Raw genomic sequence first — 25,652 nt, 5'->3', positions numbered from 1 at the left:
GCCACACAACAAAAGGGATCACACACACACACACACTCAATGCTATAGCAAGGGAGGGGTGAGTTTGGGGAATAAAGGAAGGAAGAGAGAGGCACTGTTGGGAATATTTACCTTAGACGTCTTCTCCAAGGAACCGGATGAGATGTAGCAGGGGTAGGCAACCTGCGGCCCGCGGGCCGGATGCGGCCCAGCGAGGCCTTGGGACCGGCCCCAGCCTGGTCCTGCCACCGATTGCCGCCGGGGCCTTTGGGGGGCAATTGTCTATAGAAGCCTCAGAAACATGCATTTATATTAACGTTTTTTTAAAAAATCAGCAAATTTTTTCGCGTGTCCTCCATTTTTTTTAAAGTGTCTTCCATTGGAAAATTTTGTCCTACATTTGTCCTGGTTTATTTATATATTTAATTTTTTTTTAAATTATTTAATTATTTATTTTTTGGCTTCGGCCCCCCAGTTGTCTGAGGGACAGCAACCCGGCCCCCGGCTCAAAAAGGTTGCCTACCCTTGAGATGTAGGATGGATAGTGGACCATGGCCATGGGAAGGGGAAAGGAAAGAGCGGCCGCGGTGGCTTAAGAGCTGAGTTCCGGCGGGCAAAGCTAATTTAGAGGCCCGGTGACAGTGAGCTTGGGTTTGCTCATGTGATTTCAGCAGAGCAAGATGCTCTTGGAATCTCAGGCTCGGAATGCTCAACAAGCCAAGTGAAGGGTTGAAAACGTGGACCTTATATAGGCCTAAACTTATCTTCAGGCGATGCCTGCCTGCGAGACAAAGGCGTTGATTGCTTGAGCTTTGTCTAAGCCGAAAGTTACACAATGGTTACACAATGCAAGAGGTCTGACACTTTTCAGGAGAGCAGATACCTTGATGGCTGAGCCGGAGCTAATCACTGGCTCATTAAGAAGGAAGCCACATCTAGTGTCTTCCTCTATGCTGGTCCCTGTGAATCTGGTTTTGCAACTCCCAAAGACTTCCTCTGAAAGGTTTAATTCTACCTTTTTCCTGAGACCTGGCCTTGTCAGGGCATCTGTCTACGTGGTCTGTTCGCTCTTAGGTTAATGGCAGCTTGCTGTGGGGTCAGTCAGGGGTCATGGCTTCAGACCGCATGGCACCCAAAAAATTTTTATAAAACCATACTTGGTAACAATGCTGCTGGAGCATCATGAAACTGTTTTGCAGCTGTGGCAGGCCGGGAAAGGCGGCTCTTTCCTGGCCTAAATAGGAGCAGATCTTTTCCGCTCCTATTTGGGCCGGGTTAAAGGCAGATTGGAGCTCCAACATGTATTTGCTATGGCCCCAATCCATCTTTTCTGGCCCTAAGTTTGCTTCCTTGGAGCAAGATCACCACCTGCCTTCCCTACCCCATCATTCTCTATATTAACTGAGGTACTGGAGGAGACTTTCTAAGGAAGAAAGCAGCCTCTTGCTCTGAGGAAATAAATACAGTAATAGAACCATTATAGTTTACCAGCTTAACATTGTAGCTCCAGAGACAATAAAAAACAACAACTAAGGAGGCACTGGAGGAGTAACAGAGGGTGCTTATGTAAGGATTGCAACAATCTAGAAACAAATCTTGGGGATATAGGGGATTAGACACACCTACATCTATCATCATAGTTTGTCAAGCAAGACACTCACAAGAATGAAAATGTGCCTCTTTTCTTTTAGATATTTTTAAAAAGTCAGTAGAGTGTTTGGACAGGAAATTAAGATGTATCAAGAAGCAACATTAAGGGTGCATCCGCACTGCAGAAATAATCCAGTTTGACACCACTTTAACTGTCATAGCTCAGTGCCATAACATTCTGGGCATTGTAGTTTGTGTGGCACCAGAGCAAAGCTTTGATGCAAAAACAAACTACAGTTCCCAGAATTCCATAGCACTGAGGGATGGCAGTTAAAGTAGTGCCAAACTAGATTATTTCTGCGGTGCAGAGGCAGCCTAAAAGATGTGATATAAACTGCTACAAATCAGCAGTCTGAGTGAGATCTGTGTTTTGAATTGCAGCCAGTGATTATACTTGGTTTTATTCATCTTTAATTGCATGCCATATCTTTGCAGAATATGTTTTTTTTCTCATCTACCACTTACAAATGCTTGTATTAATAAAATATATTGCTTCAGTTCATATCCAAGTCTCTTCTGCACTTGCTGATTTCTCCTTTCTTGGTATTACTTTTCTTTGTCTTTGATGTGTGTTTTGGAGCCAATTTCCACTCTATGACACTCAGATAACTTCATTTTTTTTGTAGTGGAATTATTGCTACCATTTATAAAACAAACAAACAAACAAGGAATGCATGTTTTTATGTGTGGTTAGAATTCTACACATTTGGGAGATGGAATATCCTGTAACAGGATCAGCAAATCTGTTTCAGGCAAGAGACTTGATAATACTATATATATATTTTAATTCTCTTCTCTTTTCCAGGGAAATGGTGTGATGTCATCCTTGTCTCCTCCCACAGTGTAAACTGAACTCCTGTCAAAGTTGTGCTGCCTCTGTGACAGAGAGAGAACAGTTCACTTTGCTGCAGCTGCATTACCTTGTGTGACACCCCTCAGCATCTTTCACTGTGCACTTTTGGGTTTGACAGCATGGTATCAAGGCTGGTCTTCCTACTTCTCTGTGGAAATATTGCACTCCTACTTGGAAAAGCTCAGAAATTGCCAAGAGGCAAGTAGATGTGATATTTTAATGCTTCATTTGTGGGGTGGGATGCTTGGTCTTAGTGAGACATCCTTGTTTGCAGCATATATGAACTGATTGGCATCGTCTGAGAGAAATGTAATGAAGGGGGAAAGCAAGACTCTCATACAAGGGAATGTATTTAAAACTCTCTAAACAAATCAAAGGATTAGATTAGCCTTTTTGTTGCAAGAGTCACATTAGGTAATCCATGCAGCAATTTAAATGGAAACTAATTTTACTGTTTTCTTGAACATTTACTCTTATGTTAATGAGATATATGTCCACTAGAAAATGTGGGTGAGGTGTCTTGGAATAAAGTCCTTATCTTCAGTTGAAATCCAGGCTTGTATGATTGTTAGAAGTAAAGAATTCACAGGCATTGTTCTTCTTTGTAATTTGAAAGAAAATATGCCAAATCTAAAGTACCTTCTTTTTCTTCCCTACCTCCTTTGTATTGATTTGTGTTACTGCGAAACAAACAGCTGCAATGTAAAATTAATACCATATTTCTAAATCTAGATAAAGAGATACTTTGTAACACCTTGTCACTGAAGCAATGCTTTACAACTGTTTGTGTACTTCACACTCTGTCGCTGACTTTGCTGAAATACTTTTTAAAGTACACAGTGTGCTTTCTATATGTACACAATGTGTGCAAGGCGTTTCAAGCGCACAAGAGAAGCAATGATTTCTTTAAATGTTCAGCTGCTTAGAGGAATGTTATATCAGAGGACAGCATCTTTGAACATGGCTGTGTGACATAGCTAAGGTCACACAGATATTTTCCACATGTCAAATACTTAATGAGTCTACATCTTGACTACTCCTCTGAAAATTTACATTTTGAAAAGTTAATCCCTTTTTCTGAAAACAGAAATTATGTTCTTCATCCTTCAAATTATATAAACAGTAATTGTTTGGAATTGTTTTCATTACATTATAAATATATTTCTTTGGTAAGAGATTATATCTAAGTTCAAATAGGTCGATGAACATAATAGTTAGTAGTATATTATACTCTGAGGTTAAACAGTGTGTATTGTCTGCCATTGGAACATGGATCTTTTCCAAACCACAAACCTTGCAGATGGTTTTGTCTTTCCTATCCATTTTTGTGGGACAATAGCCATAACTATCTTTAAGAATAGAATTCTGGCATTGATTTCATGCTTCAATCACTGGAAATATTCCCAAAGCATTGTAAAGCAAAATCTCGAGTCTACTTCTCAAAATACGTTACAGCTGAAAAGCTTGGACAGTTTTTTTCATGTAGTTTCAAATTAGTCTTCCTTTTGCACGGAAAATATGAATACCTTTTTTCAAAATGTACAACTGTAATCTGAGATTCTTTTAATGGGTTGAGCATAGTGCACATTTGTTGTTGGAAGATGTTCTGAATGATAGTAACCTTTATTAACAAACTTGAGTTTGACTGGAAGTGCATTCTAGAAACAAGATTAATTTCTCCAGTCCACTGGCTTGTCAAACGGAAAAGTCAAATCTATGAACTGTAAATAACACACTTTTTCTGCAGAATTGTCTAACCCAATTCAGAGGTGTCACATATAAACAGAGTAATTGGAGATAGTACTTTAAAGCCACTTCATAATCCCTTTGAGATCTTCCTGCCAATTTTATTTCTGGATAGACAGACAAGTTCATTGTTTGAACTTTCTCATTCTTATTGTGATTCTAGAATCCCAGTATTCTGTGTTCCACTCCAAGACCAAATCCTACTCCTGGCTTTATGTCATGAAATTGGATTTCCTTTCCCTGGTACAAGCAAGAAAAAATGCTTCCTGCAGCTGTAGGAAAGAAAGCCAATAAGACTTTAGGTGCCAATTACTTGTGGAGCCATTGGAGTAGCTATTCACACAAATAAGCTATTCTTGAAGCATCCACGTGAAGGTTTTACTTTTTTGAGGTGCTGCCACTTCCAAGGCACCTGACTGAATGTGGTGATGGGAAACATCTGTTTTTAAAAATCAGTTTTGGAATTGTCAGCAGGGAAAATACTACTTTCTGTAGGAGTTCTTGGAAAGTTGATTTGATACTATAGAAATGCAGTGGAAATAGCAATTAATGATTACAGTCAAGTTACTATGTGAAAAACAAATTATATGACTGCAAAAGCAGGTGTGCAAAAATAAGACCATTATGTGGTAGCACGTCTTAGTGTCACATATGTTGTTTGTCACAGTTTGTCACAGTGTTTGCTAATAGAAGGCATCTTTGTTAGTGCTGGTGAAAACCCACTTATTTATCCCTTTCAGCAAAAGTACATTAATCACATATTCTGACATTTTATTTAACATTTTCCTATGCCCTAAAGACTCCAGCAGTCCTGTTAAATAAGTGATTTGCAAATATTGTTTTATATGCAAGATTTTCAATGAAACTTGTATATGGTTCACTTGTTTATGGGCTTTTGCAAGCATAGAGTGCTTTAAAGCTTGGGGAAATTTCTTCCCATCCCCCATTTTTCTTTCTTTTTTTTTTTTTTTTGCCAATTTCTTTTCTTTTCTTTTTTAACTTAACTTAAAACATTTAAGTGTTTAATATTTTTTTAAGGGGAGGAAGGGAGTATAAATATTTATGTATACAGTATTTTATTCTGTAAATTTTTATGTTGTTCGCCGCCCAGATTGGCTTTGCCACCGGGCGGTATAGAAATAATAATAATAATAATAATAATAATAATAATAATAATAATAATAATAATAATAATTATTATTATTATTATTATTATTATTATTAATATTATTATTAATATTATTATCTGTGACTGTGCAATTGGAAATAACACACACACACCAAAAGATATGCTGAGTAGGGTTCAGGGCAGAAAAGCAGGGTAATGAAGGTCAGTCTGCAGAAGACAACATGGGACTATAGCAGCAGTGTGACACTTTTGGAGAGCTGTAAAAAATGACTGCCCCCAAACCAGTATGTTTGTTTCCTGTACTAACATGGTTGTGATGATTTAATAAAGTCCTTAGACAATTATTGTATAATGCCAATAATACACTAACCAATAAAACATGTCATTTTATACACCTTTTAATATTTTTTTTCCTTTTTCCCTTTTGTCCATTGGTGGTACACAAGCCTTTATACAATCAGGGAATCTTTATTCAAAAGCAAAGCCCATTGTATTCACTGGGACTTATTCTGTATTACCTAAGTTTAGAGTTCCACCACAGAACAGAAGCATTTGGCAATTAGACCAACTGTGTCTGTACATTCTTGCATATCCTATGCTTAATCTGTGTGATTACCAATAAATACACTGCATGTTCTGTTCTATTATGCCCACTGAACATAATGTGAGATTCATCACTTCACAATGTCTTGCATAAACCAAAGGTTTAAAAAATCTGCTTCATCAGAATATCATTGAGTTTCAGTGACCTATGACAATGACCAGTGTTGCCTCTTTAAATGAAAGGGATCAGATAAAGTACTATGCTGCTTGTGGGCCAAATTAGACTTTATTACCAAATTTTGTTGTTCACTGCCATCACATTGACTTTGACTTATGGTAACCCTATGAATGAGAAATCTCCATGTCATTCTATCATCAACAGCCATGCTCAGATCTTGCAGACTCAGAGCCGTTGCTTTCTTGATTGAGTCTATCCATAAGTCCATGTTCCTCTTTTACTGCTACCTTCTACCTTCCCAAGCATTATTGTCTTTTTTATCTATGTCTACTGCTGATATGCCAAAAGTATGACAACTTAGTCATCTTGGCTTCTAGGGAGAGGTCAGGCTTTATTTGCTCTATTTACTCATTCATTTGTGGTTTTGGCAGTCCATGATCTCCACAGAACTCTCCTCCATCACCACATTTCAAATTAGTTTATTCCTTTCCTACTATCTTTTTTCACTGTCCAGCTTTCACAACCATACAGAGAAATTGGAAATACAGTGGTCAATAATGGCCTTGGTATGCAATGATATATTTTACATTTGAGAATCTTTTCTAGTTCCTTCATAGCTGTCCTTCTAAGTCCTTATTTTCTTCTGATTTCCTGACTGCAACCTCCTTTTTCATTAATGACTGAGGGCTGAAGCAGATGGGCAGGAAAAAGCATCTCAATCTTGGGTTTTCTGAAACTGGGTTAAAACTGTGTTGTCCACATGGCCCACTTCCAAGGTGGCCCGAACATCCATGGGCTGTCCACACCATGCAGTGTCAGGCCATGCTGCATAGGGGGAACTGTTGCCTCCCTACCATGCATGTGAACCATCACACAAACACACTGCCTGCAATCTCTACTTACCGCCCTCTTCCTGCCCAGATGCCATTCCATTGGATGCCACATGGTCACATGTGTGATGCTTGTACAGGGCATTCGTGTATCAGTGTGCCAAATGATACATTGCCAAAGCACAATCATGGAGGCCCCCTATGCATGCACTCTTCACCCCTCTTCACCCCATGCACCCCTGTTGGACTGTCTGGTTTGTGTATGTTGTAATTAAATCTATTGCATTATTGGTGATCACGTTTTTTGTTTTGCTGCAGTCCTGTACTTGTGCTGGGCTGCTTATATGCCTGTGTGCTGATGTGCATTTTCTGCACTGAGTTGGAGTATCCCAGCTTATTTTTGCTCTGATTTTTAGCCCAGAGAGTGGCTTTGTTCTGTAATGCACTCTACATGGGGCTACCCCTGTGCTTGACTCGGAAATTACAGCTGGTTCAAAACATGGCAGCCAGGCTTGTCTCAGGAACATCTAGGAGGAACCACATTACTCCGGTTTTGAGGTCCCTCCACTGGCTGCCTATCAGCTTCCGGGCCCAGTACAAGGTGTTGGTTATCACCTTTAAAGCCCTAAATGGCTTGGGTCCAAGCTATCTTAGAGACCGCCTCCTCCTGTACAATCCTCCCCGCGCTCTCCGGTCCTCTGGGAGGAACTTACTACAGCCTCTAAAATCTAGGCTTGCGGCGACCTCCCAGAGGGCGTTCTCTGCTGTCGCCCCCAAACTCTGGAACGACCTGCCGAATGAGATCCGTCAGATAACATCATTAGACAGCTTTAAAAAAGCGGTCAAGACAGATCTCTTCCGGCAGGCCTTTCCAGATTAACCATCCCGGCCCAGGTTCCCTGATTCCCTCATTCCTCCCGTGGCCCCATCTTAGTGATGGTTGAGGATCAACAGAGGGATATCAGGGTTTTTAGTTTTTAATTGTTGTTTTTATGCTTTGATATTGTGTTTTTAATATGTCATACTGTTTAATACTGTCTTAAGGGGGGGAGGGATAAAGTGTTTTTAATTGTTATATTTTATATTTTACTGTTGTCAGCCGCCTGGATTGGTTTCCCATAGGGCGGTATACAAATAAATATTATTATTATTATTATTATTATTATTATTATTATTATTTGTTTCAGTTTGCACTCAGTTTCACTCCATGTGTCATCTAAGCACTTCGCCTTCAAAGTGGTTAGAAGCCACTTTATTTAGCCAGTGTGGGCTACCCATGAGTCCCTAAAGTATTTCTTTACCCAACCACAAATTTACAAACTACCAGCTGGTGCCCATTATATACTTTCTGATTCATTGACAACTTCTCTCATACGCATTGGTGATAAAAACAATGTTGTCCTTTAAATGAGACAAAAAAAGAGGTGATCTAATTATGATGCCAAAGAGGAGTAAGAAACTTTTGTTACTATATGTTTTCCAGTGCACTGAAATATTACCATAAATAATTTGATATAAAAACAAATGTTGCATTTTTTTCCATAGTGCCTCATACTCTTGTTAGTCCTCAGGCTGTTCTTATGTGGGTTCCTCCCAAAGTTTAATTCGGCAATACAGTACTAACCCATCTGACTTAGAAATGTTTCTTTGTATGAGAGAATAAACCAGCAAAATCAATCAGACAACAGATTTAAATTTTTCTGACAAAAATGATGAAGAGTTCAATGGTACTTGAACTAAACTTGGAACAGCATACAACTTGCATGTTACAGCTTGATAAATATTGAAAAATGAATACTGTGGAGCTAAAAGAGAAAAACTCCTATAGAAACAAGACTAAACACTTTTTATATGCTGTGTTGCACAAGAGACAAAACACAACATACTATTACCCATTTTTCTTATTTTTCAAAGCTGGTAAAAGAAATGTAATGCTTTTGAATTTTTTAGACTGTATTGCAAGATGTGTACAGCTGTTAATTGTCTTGTATATTGTAGATGTATATGGAATGGAATGGGGCAAGATGCTATCAGAAAGTTCAGTGAAAGTTAGTCATGTTAGAACTGGAACCCCAAGGCAACAAAATGTAGGTCAGCTTTTTCTTCTACTTTCCCAAATGACTATAATCAGCCAGCACTTTAGAATTAACAACAGATGATCAGTGTGTTCATCATTTTCTCTCTCTTTTTTCTCTAGTTCTTAATATTTCATGTGCCCTTTTGTAGTACAGTTTAAAATATAGAAGGAAAATAGTGTTAATGTTGGTTACATACAATTGTGTTATTTTAATCCCTTTCATACATTGTCTCTGTTAACAGTGAACATCATTGGTAATTGAGTTAGCAGATCCTTTCCACTAACCTATGTGCTTTCAGTATATAGTCTACAAAGACTCACATACTGTACATGTGGACAACCATATGCATGAAATGCTCTTTTCAATATACTTGAGAATCCTGAAAAATATATATGCAAGGCTCTTTTCAGTAAGTAGAGTGTATGTATATACAATCAAGGAAATAGCTGCCATGATATTTTCATCATACACATTTTGATTAGCCTAGATCCTTTTGGTACTCCCAGCTAGAGTAGACCCATTCAGTCGCAATGATAAATCAATACTTATGTAACCCCTCCCCAACCCTGCACCATTAGAAATTGTGCAATCCAAATTTCTAAGATCAGCAGTCCAAGCTCCAAAATGTCATTTTTACTAATGTGACTCTGAGACTGGAGTCAGGCTCGTGGGTGACTATACTCAGCTACTAGCTCAGACTATCCTTTCCCACCAGCCTTGCTCCACTAACCCTGGCTGATGAATTCCAGTCCACATGGAAACAGACGGTGATGACTAAAATCTCTTCACTGGGCTTCTCTCCAGAACATTTGCTCAGCATGGGATAGGATAAGACTAAAGCAACCATCAAACAACAGGTGGTAAATTCAGAGCGACAGCTAGATCTAGCTAGCACTCCAGTTTTTATTGCTAGTGACACCAATAGATATTTGGCAGCACCTATGGAATACTTAGCAAAACTCAAAGTACCTAAACTCCAAAGAGCCTTTACTTTGGCATGATGCTGTTCCCTTCCCTCAGCTGTCCTTGACGGGTGATATAAGAAAAAAAACACCTTCTCAGATGGACTATCCCCCTGTGACTCTGGCCAAAAAGAGACAACAGAGCATGTACTACTCCAGTGCTCATACTACAGGGACATCTGCCACAGCCTTATTTCTCGTCTATTGCATAAATACGAAGGACACACCAGTAAATTTTATATTTTTCTGTTGATTTCAGACCTCAGCCCTGATACAACATATAATGTTGCCAGATTCTGTGCAGCTATGGCTAAAATTTGTCAGGCAATGACTTCTGCAGTAGACTAGTACCAATCCTGTCATACTACAATGGAATCTAAAATAATATTTTAAATACTGTTTTTAACCTGTGTTTTTAAACCTTGTTTTTACCTTCTTTTATTCTGTAGCCCCTTTTTACCTGTGCTGGTCTATCTCCATAATAACAATGACCTGAGTACTTATGTAAACCTCATTGATTCAATGGGTCCCCTCTAACTACAAGTAATTGGATTCAGGGCATTAAAAGTATGTATAAAGTATGAAAAGTGGTCTTGAGACTGAGGTCCAAAACACACTGCAGGAATAATCCAATTTGAGACCACTTTAACTGCCTTGGCTCAATGCTAGAGAATCCTGGGAATTGTAGTTTATTGTGACACCAGAGCTCTCTGACAGAGGAGGCTAAATGTCTCGCAAGACTATAGTTCCTAAAATCCTCTAGCACTGAGCCAGGGCAGTTAAAGCAGTCTCAAACTGGATGATTTCTGCAGTGTGTTTTGGACCTACAGTAAGTCAAACTTGTTGATGTTGTTGTGTGTCTTCAAGACATTTCCATTTATAGCAACTCTAAGGTGAACCTGTCATGGGATTTTCTTGCCATCCTCAGAGGCTGAGAAAGTATGACTTGCCCAAGGTGACCCAGTGGGTTTACATGACTGAATGGGGATTCGAACTCTGATCTCCAGAGTGATAATCCAACACTCAAACCTAACACTATAATTAATTCATGTTTAGCAGAAGTGACTAGCTGAGCTCTTTCAACTGCTTCAAATTAAGAAAGGAAATGTGAATATGAAAATGAAATAAGTCTACTGAAATAAGTTTATCCTGTAGTATCCAACAATATTTGGGGTTTTTTAGGAAATGCTAAAGTGATCTTTTTCATTTTGAATAGGAAATAATAAGATTTGAAAGTCCAATCTTCAGTCCATCCATGCCACATAGGTGGTTTTTGCCTACTTACCAACTGTAAAAGGTACACCTCCTTGCCAATGCTTACCAGTTTTATGCTACCCAGTTTTATCTGTTACAAATCATTTGCTATTTGTCTTTTTCAGAGTATGGTTAGCTTTAATATATTCTGAGTTTATCATCTGTGTTGCATTAGGTGGCACTTGTCTTTAACCTCAACATGTGCTTTCATTTATATTTGTCAAACAGTTCAAACAATAGTAATTTATTGTTGTGTGTTCTGTAATAGTTGCATGGATTGACATTTTCTTTTCAGTGAAATATCTCCTGACTTCCAGTTTATTTTTACATCTGTACATTAGTAGATGCAATCTAGCATTATCTTATAAAATCACAGCACAATAGTTGAGTGCTGAATAGAATATATACCATTACGTTATGGGGCATAGACATTCAAGTTGAGAATATAAGAAACTGCTTTCTACCAAGTCAAAACATTGTTCCAACTCAATATTCTCTACTCTATGAATGTGCAAGCTGCATGTGGCCTTCTTGGCTGTTTTTGTACCCTCCTGAGAGATTCTCAGGGGTTCCCTCCCAATAATTTGGCTGCCAAATCCGGTTGATGTGGCAGCAAGTAAAGCTATAATTTCACTTCAAACATCCCATTCTTGTCATTTAAATGGAAAACGGCACATTTGTCTTCAGATTTATTTGGCAGTTACTGGTGGCAACACAGTATATCTCCTCTATGAGTTCCAGTGAAGTAAATACCCATTGAATCCAAGGATATTGACCCTCTCATCTATACTATCTTATAGTAGGCCTTCAAGAGTCTTCCTAGCCCTCAAAGACTGAAAAGGGGAGCAAAGTATGTTGTCTACCACTGTGCTCTGAACTATTCTACAATAGTTAATTTTGCCATTATCTTTCCCATAATTAAAAGCACAATTCTGAGTGTGTTTCCTTGAGGTCTCATTGGAGCGAGTGGAGGTTAATCTGAAACCAGTGTTCATGACATTACAGATTTGGTCAGAAACTAATCTATTTGAAATTAATTTATTTTTTATTCTGAACTTTCTACTTTCCATGGTTTCCCACCTCAAATTCATGCATACCAATTAAAACTGGTAAAAGACACTTGCACTGAGATAACATGTATCTCTAGTGATAAAAATAGATCTGGGAGTAACCCCCCTCCCCTGCTGTACACTTTAGATTTCAGCGATAATGCAACCACTTACATAAGACATAGCTTACTTGTTTTCTAAACCTACAAAACGCTCATTCAAAAAGTTTTCATGTTGCCAGGAATCACTAATAGTTTATGGCCCTCCTCCAGCCCATCACTGCATTGGTTGATGGTCCAGACCTGCAGAGCCTTACCTGATTTAGCTATGGCAGGAACATAGCATGGCATCTCATCATATTAATGATACATTGTTCCATAACTCCAGCTGGTTGCTTCCAACAGTTTCATACATATGTTAAACAGCAATTGACATACGATGGCACCCTGCAGCATTTCATATAATTGCTAGAAAATTGAGAAACAGTATCCCATTGCCATTCTCTGGAAGAAGCCCTGTCGCTGTATACAACACAACTGTGCCACTCTACTTAGGGTACAACATGTTTTGGGATAGGCAGAATGATAGGAATCCCTAAGGATTCCCAATCTTTGAATGGGACCCTTGCCTAACAACATTCTGAATTTGAGTTTGAAGATGGTATCACTTTTATGGCTTTACAGTGGAAAGTGAGACATTGTCAGTTATCTCTGCACAGCTTGTCCTGCTTCTATTATTTACTTTTTAATGAAACATTTCATTCCATTCTTCAAATAATGACACTACTCAAGGCAGCTTGCAACAAATTAATATGACAAACATTACAGACACAGTAACAGAGAGACAAAGTAGATTAAACAATCTGGAAAAATAAGAAGACTTTCTTTTTAGCCTAATTATATGTGAGGAGCTAGCATGCTTTAGTGGTCTGAGTGTTGGACTACGACCCTGGAGCCCAGGGTTTCAGTGCTTGCTCAGCCATGGAAACCCACTGGGTGAGTTTGGGGAAGTCACACACTCTCACCTTCAGAGGAAAGTAAACACCCCCCTCTGAACAAATCTTGCCAAGAAAACCTTGTGATAGGTTTGCCTTAGGGTTGCCACAAGCTGGAAATGACTTGAACGCACACAACAACATAATTTTATGTGATACACAGTCTAATTTCAAAGTCCTCTGCTATGGTTGTTGTCAGCAGCAACCTGGCCAGTAACAGGATGTTGCTGAAAAAGGAAGAGGAATGGGGGAGAAGGGGTGTCAGAGACAAAAAGAGAAAAGGGATGCCCTTTCCCCTTTTTGGTTTTAGCCACACCTGTTTACTGCTTTAGGCATGTCCACTGCCAGCATGTGGTCCTCAGTGGATGACTCCCAAAGGAATCTGGCCATTGACAAAAGAAAACATTAAGATAAGAAAGTGATCTCCAATTTATTTTTCTTCAACATCATTCCCCAATGGACCATTATGTACCAAATGGGAACTCCACCGGACCAATGGTTTGCTAATGCTTGAAGTCTCAACAAAGCTTTTTTCTGCCTTAGAAAAATCAAATAGGCAACGCTCTGTCATCTCAACCTAGATAATGTTAAACACTCCCCCCTATGAAAACTGACTGATTTTCTTCACTCCCCTGAAAGTCATAACAACAGTCCCTCTCTCCTTTGAGAGGGTACAAATACCCTACAAGTGGGAGGGTGTATCTTGGCCCTGCTTTAGTTAGATCAGGGCTGCCTTTTCCCAGCACACTCACTTGTCCCTCTTCAACCAGGAAGGGCTTCCAAAGACTGCTGCCTTGCAGAGAAAACACTGAAAAATAATGAAACGTGTTAACTCTTCAGCAGTTACTTCTATGCAACTTATCCCTAATAGAGATGCCAAGCTGATTAGGTTGGCAAGCTTAACTTTTGGTCCCAAGTCAGTTCCTTTCCATAGAACTATACTTTTCAAGGCATTTCTTATAAAATGGTCAGAACATGGAGATGGACAGATAGAACAGGTGGAGCAATTCACCTTTCTTGTGTTTAGCATAGTCTCCTTTATTTCACTTTAGTTCGAGTAATGCCAACCTATACTTGCTCCAGTGCAATACTAATGGTGTCTTACTGTCATTTTGTTGCAGTTCAGTTTTTATAACATGCTATTTATATAACAAGATAGCAAGTTAGTGCTGAAGCTGTTCCTAGAATGTAGAGTTTGGCACTGGATGTGGAAAAATGTGGCTATTTGTTGATGAGTTAAGTTTAAGAAGTCTCTCTTCTTATACATATTCAGTGTTCACTTTATTGTTTTATTCAGAGTGCACATTTTTACTTTTTTAATGGCAAGAAACTGTGGTTAGTACCAAAAACACAAATAAGAAAAGCTGAGAATTCTCAGAAATATGTTTTCTCCTTTTGAAGCTGTTTACATATGTTCTGGCAATTCTACTTTATACCATGTCTCATTTCAAGCCTAGAATTTAGCAATTACTACATGAATCTGTATAAAACCAAGTAACTAGTAAGTATTCAGGAAAAAAATATTTATACTAGCACACTTTATTATTTGTTTTTCTGTAATCAGTGTAGGTATAGTAAATCTAAAAATATATATTCTTCTTCCCCATCTTGAACAAGTGGCTACGTGGTTGTGGTATTATTAAATACCAAAAGCATTCTCCTAATCATTGAGGATGGTTGACCAGATATCAATACATGACAATAAATTACTGTTTGTGTGATGTCTGTAAACCAAAAACACAAGAACATGCACTTGTTGTCTATATTCATACAGAGCTCCCTTTATAGCTGCTTTACTCTCCTTTGTCTGCATGGGAAAATAGTATCATGCTGTGCAACACTCATGGCCTGGAAACAAAACTTCCTTGCTTTCTGTTTAATTTGTCCAGTTACAAATGCTTGCTCAGAAGATTAAATGATACTAAAATGAATGAAAAACAAAAAACATATTAACAATCAGGATAAGGACATGAGATTAAAAGACAGTATAAAATATATAAGATCTATAATTCCAATTTTACTGGTAGTTAAAAACTGCAAATCTAAGTATACTGTGTAGGATCTAAAATGCCTTGGAGAAGAAGAGTGTGAGCCAATACAGATCGGGACTTTGTGCCGGCCTATGGGTGGAGTTAGGGCACAATGTTTGCATGCTGTGTGCCCTAACCCCACCCCTGGGTGCCATTTTGGCACATGTCGGTCCACATGGCATGTGCCATGATGATGCCCCTCCAGTGATGCATCCACATGATGCAGCACCAAAGGGGTGTCATAAAGCTGCACCACTGTGGCTATGGCATCCCTTGGTGGGTGCAAAAGGAGCCACTTTCTACAGCTCTTTTATGTGCTCTCCAGGAGCCAGATCGGGGCTAAGGCATGAGGTTGCTGCAGCCCTGATCCGGCCAGTAAAGGGGTGGTCTGTATAGCCCCCATCTCTACCTGGTTCTGAAAAGCCAACAAGACAAGGAACAGGTTATCCTTGGCCTCAAGGAGTCAGGTGGCTTGGAGTAACCTGGGCTGTTGCTGCCATTGCACTCTGTTCCACATTCCCCCTTAACCCAGGCTCCCTGCCCTAGGCCCTATCCAGCATGCCTTTCACTTCATTTACTTTCTAAAATGCAGTCTTACAGTTCTAGTAATGAGATTTAAGTTTTAAAAAGAAAACAACAGAAATGCTTTTAAAAAGCAAACCAGGATGTTTGGGAATGTGGACAGTGGGACAGAAGAAAAGGAGAAGACTGTAAGGCCACATGGCTGCCAATTTTGCAATTACTGTGACAGTCACATTTTGCACTTGAGGAGTCCTGGGGCTGCTGTGCGATTGGGTGCTATTGATGGGTTTCTCTTGTCAATGAAAAAGGACACCCTAATCACACTTGGAAGACCCAGCAGCAAGGGGCCAGAGGTGGCACTGTGTGATAGGTATTGCCAAATGTGCTATTTTATTACTATAAGCGTGGGTCAAAAGATATGTGTAACAATCTCTCAAGACTCATTTGTTATTTTCAACAGTAGCTTCTTGGGACTACAGAGTTTTGAAGTGTAAATTTCACAGGAAGAGACTATATGTTAACATAATACAGAGAAAGGCAAAGTGTCAACTGTCATTGTTCTACCTACAGTTTATATAAGAAGCCAGGTCACCAGGATCTTGGGACTCATTGTCTCTATAATGAGAAAAGATGGTTTAATGTCTTCCAGCTGCTAGAATCATATGCATTTCAAGCCAGCATTTATAGCCTCAGATGAATATAGCATATGCAGTTTGTGTATGAGCACATTCAGTGGGAAAACAGATTTTGTTAAACTTTTTCATGGTTGCTCTTTTGCAAATATGGAGTAAAAGTAAATTTATATTAATATGTGATTAAGGAACATTTATATCCATTGACATGTGATCATTTTACCAGTCTATTGCTGCCTGGAAGGATTCAAATAGAAATAGCTTGCGGTTTTATCATTTTAAGAATAGTATTTTTCCATTCCAGGATTATTATAACAGCAGTGATCATTGACAAAGCAAAAGAAAGGCATACCTTGCCAAAACTAATAGTTTTTCTAGATTTTGCCAAGGTATTAGAAGTTTCAAAGCAAAACTTCTATTAGGAGCAGTGTGATAATTTGGAGAAAGCTGACTTGTTTCTAGAGAGTGTGCCCTCATAAAAACAAGCCAGACATCCCCCCAAGAACCTTGGGGATGTGCTCTGATGCACACTCTTTGGTTGTGTCTGCTTGCAGAACTGGCAGTTAAGTCATGGAGCTTCACTACAAAGTGTCGACTGTATTGTCTAGCAGAAGACAACTTCTTTTCTTTGGTTTTTTGCTTCTTAGCAAACTAAAGAAAGAATCCAGGTATAAACCCTGGATTTTTTTCTCTTTGCTTTGTCAGAAGAGAAGGAAGAAGTGAATGGAGGTTCCCATTGTTAGATAAGACACACATACACACACACGGAGCAGAGGTTTGCTGACAGATTGTTTAGCTGCTCCTGGTGCAAAAAAAATGATCAAGTACCATGTTGCTCATTCACATCAGGCTTCCTGAAGACCCCCCTGGCTTGTGTTGTGCAAATACATCCATACAGTTCAGAACTGAATATAGACCATCTTCATACATTAAAGATGCTCTGCAGCTACTATAAGATCCTAAAGATTTGCATATGATGAAGACTTGTTTTCCTGCAACTCCCATTAATCCTCGTAAGTATAGCCAGTGGTGAACAATGTTGGGAATTGCAGCCCAACAATATCTGGAGAACTGCACTTTGGCCACCCTGAGTTAGTGTAAAACCTGCCTTGTCTTCATAAAAGATGCAAACTTCTACTTTTTCTTTACTTTTGGTAACTGGTACATTATATTTAAAGCATCTATTGATAAGTTATCAACACTATAAGTTGAGAAGATATTCCACGATGTACAAAAAAGAGATTTATAGAAATGGCTATGTAAGTAGTTATAAGAAATATAAAACTTTATGAACTGTGAGTATACATTAATGTTTTCCCCAACAATGCTTTCTATACTGTTTATCTCTCCACAAAACATATTTGTCTGATATACTGTCTAGGCTTTATATTCTTCAGCTGTACTGATAGGCCAATTAGATATTAAATAGTCTCAAATATTCTCTTGTAATACTTTGGATACAATTTTGTGTGACTACAAGAAAAAAAGTAATCATATGCAAATTGTTACTGAGATTTGTCCTTATTCCAGTAAACGTGCAACCTGTGCTTGCAGTCAGAACAGCAGAAAATTCCTAGACATTGTAGCAAGCAATAAATTTTAATAGCTACAGCTTTCTTTTTCTTTTTTGCTTCTCTGTGATTTCCAGCTACTGTGCATGTTTCCAAAATGTTGGATTTATGCAGCCTGGATCCTGATAAAGAAGACAAGAGGGTTGATGAAAAGGGGGCATTTGGATGAACAATGTTTGTTATTTGCCATGAAATGCATTAATTATTGGAAAAAGAGGGACTGTGGTGATTAAAAACCTGAGAGTCAAATGACACAAAACCACAAAAGATGAATTAAAATATCTGTGAAATCTCTCTCTTTTGTCTGCAGTAAGAAATATGTTCTTCATAATGCTTTCCCAAACAGCTCAAAGCAGCTTTCCAGCACGAACATTCAACACCATCCATCTTTTCATTAAATGTTCCTTGTCATTTTTTTCCAGATGACCATCTTTCATCTTTGATTTGGATTTTACTTGCTTTGTCATGTAAATATATCATTAAGTAATCATTATTTGATCTTGAGAGAAAAAACAGATCTAATAGTAGCAGTGGAACAGTAGAATAGTTAAAGTTCTTCCTGAGTTAGGCAAATTCTCAATCTAGAAAATAAACATTATATATGCAGCATGTGTCTCAAAGTGTTACACTATGGGCAGATAAAGTGAACTTTTAAGAATAAATGTTGAAAAGGAAAACACTGTGAAAAGACAGGTGATTTTGAAAAAATGCTGATAGCTCTTCAAAATAGGTATGAGAGAATGTTACCTAAACACATTAAGGCTCCAAAAGGAAACATTTCAGTATTATTCATGCATATTTGCTCCATACGTATACAAATGTGAATTTCATAATTATACTTTCTACATTCTCCCAGAATAATTTAAGAATGACTCTGCTTGAATCTAGTTCTCAGTGACAAAAGGCTAGAATAGTGAATTAGGAGATTATTGCACTGCCGCTTTTCAGCCTTCCTTCCTGACCTAGGTACGTGATGAAAATGTTTAAGCACAGATTTTATTTCACATCTCGCTGCCCAGGCCAGAGGCATCTCATACTAGATCATGGCATCCCATACTCGATCTGTACCTTTCCTGTACTTTGCAAAGAATGGGAAAATTCAGTTCTTTCAAAAAGTGCCAGAGAACTTTGAATCGGGTACAGGATGCCACGATTCGGTACAGGATGCCTCCAGCCTGGGCACAGAGGCATGCAATAAAATCCGTGCTTAAAAGTTTTCATTCTATGCCTAGGTTGGGAGGGAAAGACGAAAAAGAGCAGTGCAATAATCTCCTTAGTGTACACTGGAAGTATTCTAATGTAGGGACTCGAGTAAGTATAATCTTGCAGGCATGACCAAGAAGGAGGAGGCTCTTCCCATCATTTCAGAGAGTTCCCTCCTGTTTATGTTTAGCCCAATAGCCACCACTGGAAGGTACTATATGGCAAAGATATCATCAGTTCATAGAGCAGCAGCCTTAATAAACTGTGGCTAGTATTAGATAGAGGAGACCTGTTGAATCAATGAGATTTACATAAATGGAAGGAGACATTCAGGAACAGTTGTAACAATTTCTTGAGCAGTCCATTTTCCTATTCCAAAGGTCAACCGTGGTTCTGACAAAATTGCTTAAGAGGAAAGTTCTAGGTCCTTTGCCAGAAATGAACTATGCTGGTTGTTTTCTAATTGTTGTTTGTAGTAAAGTTGGGAACTTTACATGCTGTCTGTTTAGTTCAAGTAAGAACAACAACAATACATGCTGAGGGTCAAACTATGCTGCTAAACCTCTGTATCCTATAAATAAGATGAATGCCATGTGGCAAGATATTGTGCCAAAAAACAGGTGTTTAATAAGAAGATGAGTAAGGAGAATGCTCCAGTGGTTTGTAGTGGAATTTAAATCAGGACATCTCTAAAGGAACACAAAGAAATTTTATGCTGAGAATAGCTGAACTATTTTCATACCTTGGTAACTGTTTTCTAAACAATGTTGTGAATGTGTGTCATGATTTCTGTTACATACAGTGGTATGTTCCTTTGCCTGCTTTTAAATTTCTTCTGTCAGTTCTTCTGTACCAGTGTACAGCTAGGCAAACCAAGCTCAAGAACCCCTAAAAATGATTGATCACATCATGCTGGTAAATAATTACGTACCAGTATCAGGGAGATCATGGTGAACTATGCCTTGAAAACTGGTTCTCTCTCTTGCTTTGAGCAATAACTGCTCCTCTTACTTTCTTCTTAAATCTTTCTTTGTTAGGTAGGGCAGCCATATTTTAAAATATGGCTTACTGTTTATTTTTGCTGGGATGCAGCATTGACCAATACTCTTTCATCTCACTGGATGACTGTCTTAAGGCAATAATGGATTGGATGAGAGAAAACAAATTGAAGCTGAATCCAGAAAAAACAGAGGTACTTATGGTATCGGCTCCGAACCCAGGCATCGGGATACAACCTCCAGTTCTAGAAGGGGTCACACTCTCCTCAAAGGACTGTGTTCGCAGTCTTGCAGTCTGGGGGTGCTCCTAGATTTGTCGCTTCACGTGACAAATCAGGTGAATGCGACAGTCAGGAGTGCCTGTTATCAGCTTCAGCTGATACGCCAGCTGCGCCCTTTCCTGGAAGTCAGGGACCTTGAGACTGTAGTACATGCACTGGTAACCTTACGCCTTGATTTCTGCAATGCACTCTACATGGGGCTACCCTCATGCTTGGTCTGGAAACTTCAATTAGTTCAGAACATGGCAGCCAGACTGGTCTCGGGTACATCCAGAAGAGACCATATAACACCAATCCTAAGATCACTCCACTGGCTGCCCATCAGTTTCTGGGCCCAGTACAAGGTGTTGGTTATTACCTTTAAAGCCCTAAATGGCTTGGGTCCAACTTATCTTCGGGACCGCCTCCTTCCATATAATCCTCTCCGCACACTTAGATCCTCAGGGAAAAATTTGTTACAGCCTTGTAGGCTGTCTATGACCTCTCAGAGGACCTTCTCAGTTGTTGCTCCCAGATTGTGGAATGGCCTGCCGGACAAGATCCGTCACATTACCATTCTAAACAGCTTTTTAAAAAGCTATAAAGACAGATCTCTTCCAGCAGGCCTTTCCTGAATAGTTCTCCAGCTATTAGAAGGAAAATCTAATTGATGACTTCTGACTTCACAGTTATTGTATTGTTTTAAAGTATGTTTTATGTTTTAAATTCTACACTGTTTAATTGTATTTTAAGGGGGGTGGGTTGAGGGTTCGGACTGTATATTTTAATCTTGTAAGCTGCCCCGATTGCATTTTGTAGAGATGTGGGATATAAATAAATATTATTATTATTATTATTATTATTATTATTTGAGGAATGTATTTCTGTGGGTAAGCTTAACAATTGAATGCAATGATACTGGAATTAGAAGGCCACCTTTCTCCATGTTTGTATTTTTAAAGCATAAAAGAATAACTGGAAGGACTAATAGACAAGGAAGGGTGCTGATGCATAATTATGTATAGCATTTTTACTATTTAACTGCTAAATTAGGTTTCGATTATTTACATAATGCTGCAATAAATCTTAACCATGTGGGCAGCATAAAATTGTTTGTCCAGTTTTTAAAAAGTGCTAACATGGTTTTCATAAGTAGTCATTTTTTTACAGTGTGTGCTTTCTTTTATTCATCTGAGTGAATCTTTTCAGTCTAGAATATCTAGATGGGAAGTAACTGCTTTGAAGGTACACCTGAAAAACCCATCCTCTTTCTCTCTCTTTTCTCAGCATCTGATTGCTTACCAACCTTACTTTGGCTCTTGCTTTTTAACTGAACACTCTAAAGATGACAAAAGCTAGGATCAAAGGTTTTATTCTTTTCTTGCTGGGATTATCAATACTACAGTTTCTGGATTTCATTGAGAACTAAAATTACTGTAGCACATTAAACTGAATCCAGATTTATAAATTGTCCTAAAATGTTCTTACGCAGACCAACAAAAATACCATAAACTAGGCTGTTTGTATCTATTATTGGATAACTATTTGTCAGTCATGTTTCAGTTAGGAAATATGTTGTAATTATATTAAGGCTGCAGCAGTTGTGAACATCTAATAAAATAATTGGTGTAAAGAAAGCCAAAAGGGAATTTTGCAAAGTATTTTTATTTGTTTATGTTTTTATTGAGAGACTTTTAAGGCAGCCTTTCAGGATATGGGCCCTGTACAGACAGGCCTGAAAGGCTGGCTGGGGGCAGAGTTGGGGTGTAGTGTCTACACAATGCATGGCCTGGCTCCACCCTCAAGGTGGCATGATGCCCCATGCCTTACCACACAGCACACAGTGTCATAGCGCTCCTCCAGTGCTATGTCCAGATGACGCAGCACCTAAGGAATGCCTTAAAGCTGCGGCACCACAGCTATGGCATCCTTTCCAGGACACAAAAAGGAGCCGCTCTTTGCACAACCCCATAGTCTTCTTGAAGTGGTTCACAGAATTTAAACAGCACAAAATCATTACAGTATGTAATGCTATTTGATTCTACTATTTACTGTAATCATATTACAGTAAATAGTATAATGTGATATCATTATGCTGTCTCATTTATTATTTAATTATCTGAGAGACAGCATGGTATAGTGGCTTGAGCATTTGGTTATGACTCTGGAGAACAAGATTCAAATCCCTGCTCAGCCATGGAAACTCACTGGATGGCCTTGGGCAAGTCACACACTTTCAGCCTTAGAGGAAGGCAAAGGCAATCTCTCTCTGACTCTTGCCAAGAAAACTCCATAATAGGTTTGCCATAGGGTCACCATAGGTTGGAAATGATTTGAAGGTGCACAACAACAGCAGCAACAACATTTAATTATAATTTACATTTGTCAAACTGGATATATAACAAGATCAAATGGGTGCAGGTGATCCTTCAGATAACCAGCTGTCAAACAGTTTAGGGGTTTAAAGATTTACACCAAATTGTACATTTGATTTTCAGGATAATTCATGTAATTGTTTTTAGTTTTGTTTTTGATGTTGATTTTTCATCACCTATTTAATAAAAATGGATGGATGGATGGATGGATGGATGGATGGATGGATGGATAAATAAAAAGACAGAACATTTTTCTTTTTCTGTTTTATAAATGTGAAATGTGTAAGAACTCATTTGGAGTTTGGAAATTTTCTGCATAGTTCTTATATAGTAACACTATATGATTATATCTTCAGTACAAGAAAAAAGGTGGGTTATAAATAAAATAAATATGTAGATAAATAATTTGGAGAAGTATTTAAATAGGTTTTGGTGTTTAAAAGATGAAACCATGCCATATTGTTGAATGTAGAAGACAGATATTTTAGCTTTACCTTGAGCTAGTGTAAGTTGGTGTGTCAAATTTTCTGCTACTGTTCTATTTGCCACAGGTCCATATGGCATAGATTCAATGTTAGAAGTTTGGTTAGCCATTATCCTGCAAGTAACTATCATGCATGAATACTATGAATAACTTAGATGTAACTTTTGAATGAGACAATTTTGCACCTAGCATAATTGAATGTATGAATGAACTTCTCAAGGCTGAGTAAGGCACATAAAGATGTAACAGATATCAAGATCTTCCTTATTTGCAAATGTGTGGGAAAACTGAGATTTCCACTTGAAATGTAAAATTATGCTCTGGATGTACATGCCAGATTTCACATGGACATCTCAACATTTAAGTCAGATATGGTATTACAAACCAGCAGAGAATGCCAGAATAATTGTTGAGTTAAACCAAAAAGATTACTTCTTTCAGTAAATTAAACAAATTTTATTGTTAACGGGCTTGACATGCAGTGTTAATTTTCTTCTTCCCCAGTAGTACAATAGGGACCTTTGGAGATTAAACAGAAGAGAGGAAAATAAAAAGTGCAGAACTTTAGCATGTTAGTTTCAGCAGCTCTCACAGGAATTGTACAGATGGACTGATAGTGACATCCAAACAATGCAGATGTCCCTTTTGTTCTTTATGTCCTAACTAGATAGTCGACACTCACAGCTGGTTTTGGAAAATACAAAATTCTCCCTCATCAATGAGTGTAAGCCAGTTCCATTAAAATGAGTGAAAGATTTGCTAGTGACCTCAATAAGCTCTGTAGCAATGTCTTTTGGTGATAATAATTTTCTCCCATGGGTAATCAGCTGCTTAATTTTACATTCAGATGCAAAGGCCTACAAAAATATAAAGCTAAATCCATAGACAAAGCTAGCCATTCAGGACTTAGCTAATTGGAACACTTTCTATGAGACCAAAGTAGCATGCAGTATGTAAACATATGTAGTATAATTCTAAATTCCACAAATATACACTAATTAAGTGATTTGTAACTTATTACAGTGGGCCCTTGTTATATGCTAGGGTTTGGTTCCCAGATCCCCCATGGATAACAAAATCCGTGGATGCTCAAGTCCCATTAAATATAATATAGCAAAATGGTGTCCCTTATAAAAAATGGAAAACCAAGGTTTCATATTTGAAATTTATACTTTTTTTTAATATTTTCAAACCATGGATGCTTGAATCCATGTATAAAAAAATCAGTGTATAAGAAGGGCCAACTGTACTAGTTAAATGTGTATAAATTTCAATTTTTATACCTGCAGCATAGAATAACATGTCAGTAGTTAACTATGAAAAGAGGAGAGACTTTTAGGTGTTTTGAGGTTTAAAAACTGTAGGAAGAAAGCAAAATTATGCAGTACATAGTATCAGATGAAAAGCAATACTCTGAGTCGCCCTATGAGGGAGCTGGGGATGTTTAGCCTGGAGAAAAGAAGATTAAGAGGTGATATGATAGCCCTGTTTAAATATTTGAAGGGATGTCATATTGAGGAGGGAACAAGCTTGTTTTCTGCTGCTCCAGAGAACAGGACCTGGAACAATGGATGCAAGCTGCAGGAAAAGAGATTCCACCTCAACATTAGGAGGACCTTCCTGACAGTAAGGGCTGTTCAACAGTGGAACACACTCCCTCGACGTGTAGTGGAGTCTCATTCCTTGGAGGTTTTTAAACAGAAGCTGTATGGCCATCTGTCGGGGATGCTTTGATTTGGATTTCCTGCATGGCAGGGGGTTGGACTGGATGGCCCTTGTGGTCTCTTCCAACTCTACAATTCTATGATTCTATGATTCTATGAGTTATTGCAAACTGTATTTTAGATGAGAATCAATGCTCTATTCAAGTTCAGTGCTGAGATTAAAAAGGAATTTGCCCCTTTTCCTTTTATAGAAGTTTGCATGATATACAACTTGACATAAATTCAATTACATTCAGTAATGACTTGTACTGAGCTTTGCGCACGGGTTTACTTCATTTTATTCAGCTGTGAATTATTTCTCTCTAGGTCATACAGTTCTTCAGCTCAACATGATCTTAAAGTTTCAAAGTGAAGGTCTGAGGGATGCAAACAGTCTGAAATATTTTAAAGACACAATATTTGATGACATGCCAGAACAAATGTCTTAATGTCTAAATGTCTTTAAAACTTTCTAATGACTAGTTGTTTTTGCATATGTTCCAAAAAAGTGAGCAGATGCTAATAAACTGTTATATAAAACAGTAGATACCTCCTATTATTATAGAGTTACCACTTTTCAGAAGGAGACTATTGAGGAATGAGAGCTATTAGTGCCTGTCAAAAATATT

General features: G+C 38.3%; 1 protein-coding gene across 2 annotated transcripts in view; it reads left to right on the top strand.

Moving 5' to 3' along the window:
* The first annotated feature begins 2,504 nt into the window (after positions 1 to 2,504).
* Positions 2,505 to 25,652, top strand: part of LOC121927096 (ABI family member 3 binding protein) — a 168,986-nt gene continuing 145,838 nt past the window's right edge. For both annotated transcript variants that reach the window (XM_042460648.1, XM_042460647.1), the window contains exon 1: positions 2,505 to 2,680. In XM_042460648.1, coding sequence (XP_042316582.1) covers positions 2,602 to 2,680 — 79 coding nt within the window. In that variant the 5' untranslated portion in view covers positions 2,505 to 2,601. The remainder of the gene's footprint in view (positions 2,681 to 25,652) is intronic.

The sequence above is a fragment of the Sceloporus undulatus genome, chromosome 3 (genome assembly GCF_019175285.1).
Source record: "Sceloporus undulatus isolate JIND9_A2432 ecotype Alabama chromosome 3, SceUnd_v1.1, whole genome shotgun sequence".
In the NCBI taxonomy this organism is placed as follows: Eukaryota; Metazoa; Chordata; class Lepidosauria; order Squamata; family Phrynosomatidae; genus Sceloporus; species Sceloporus undulatus.
This window is presented reverse-complemented; position numbering and strand designations above follow the sequence as displayed.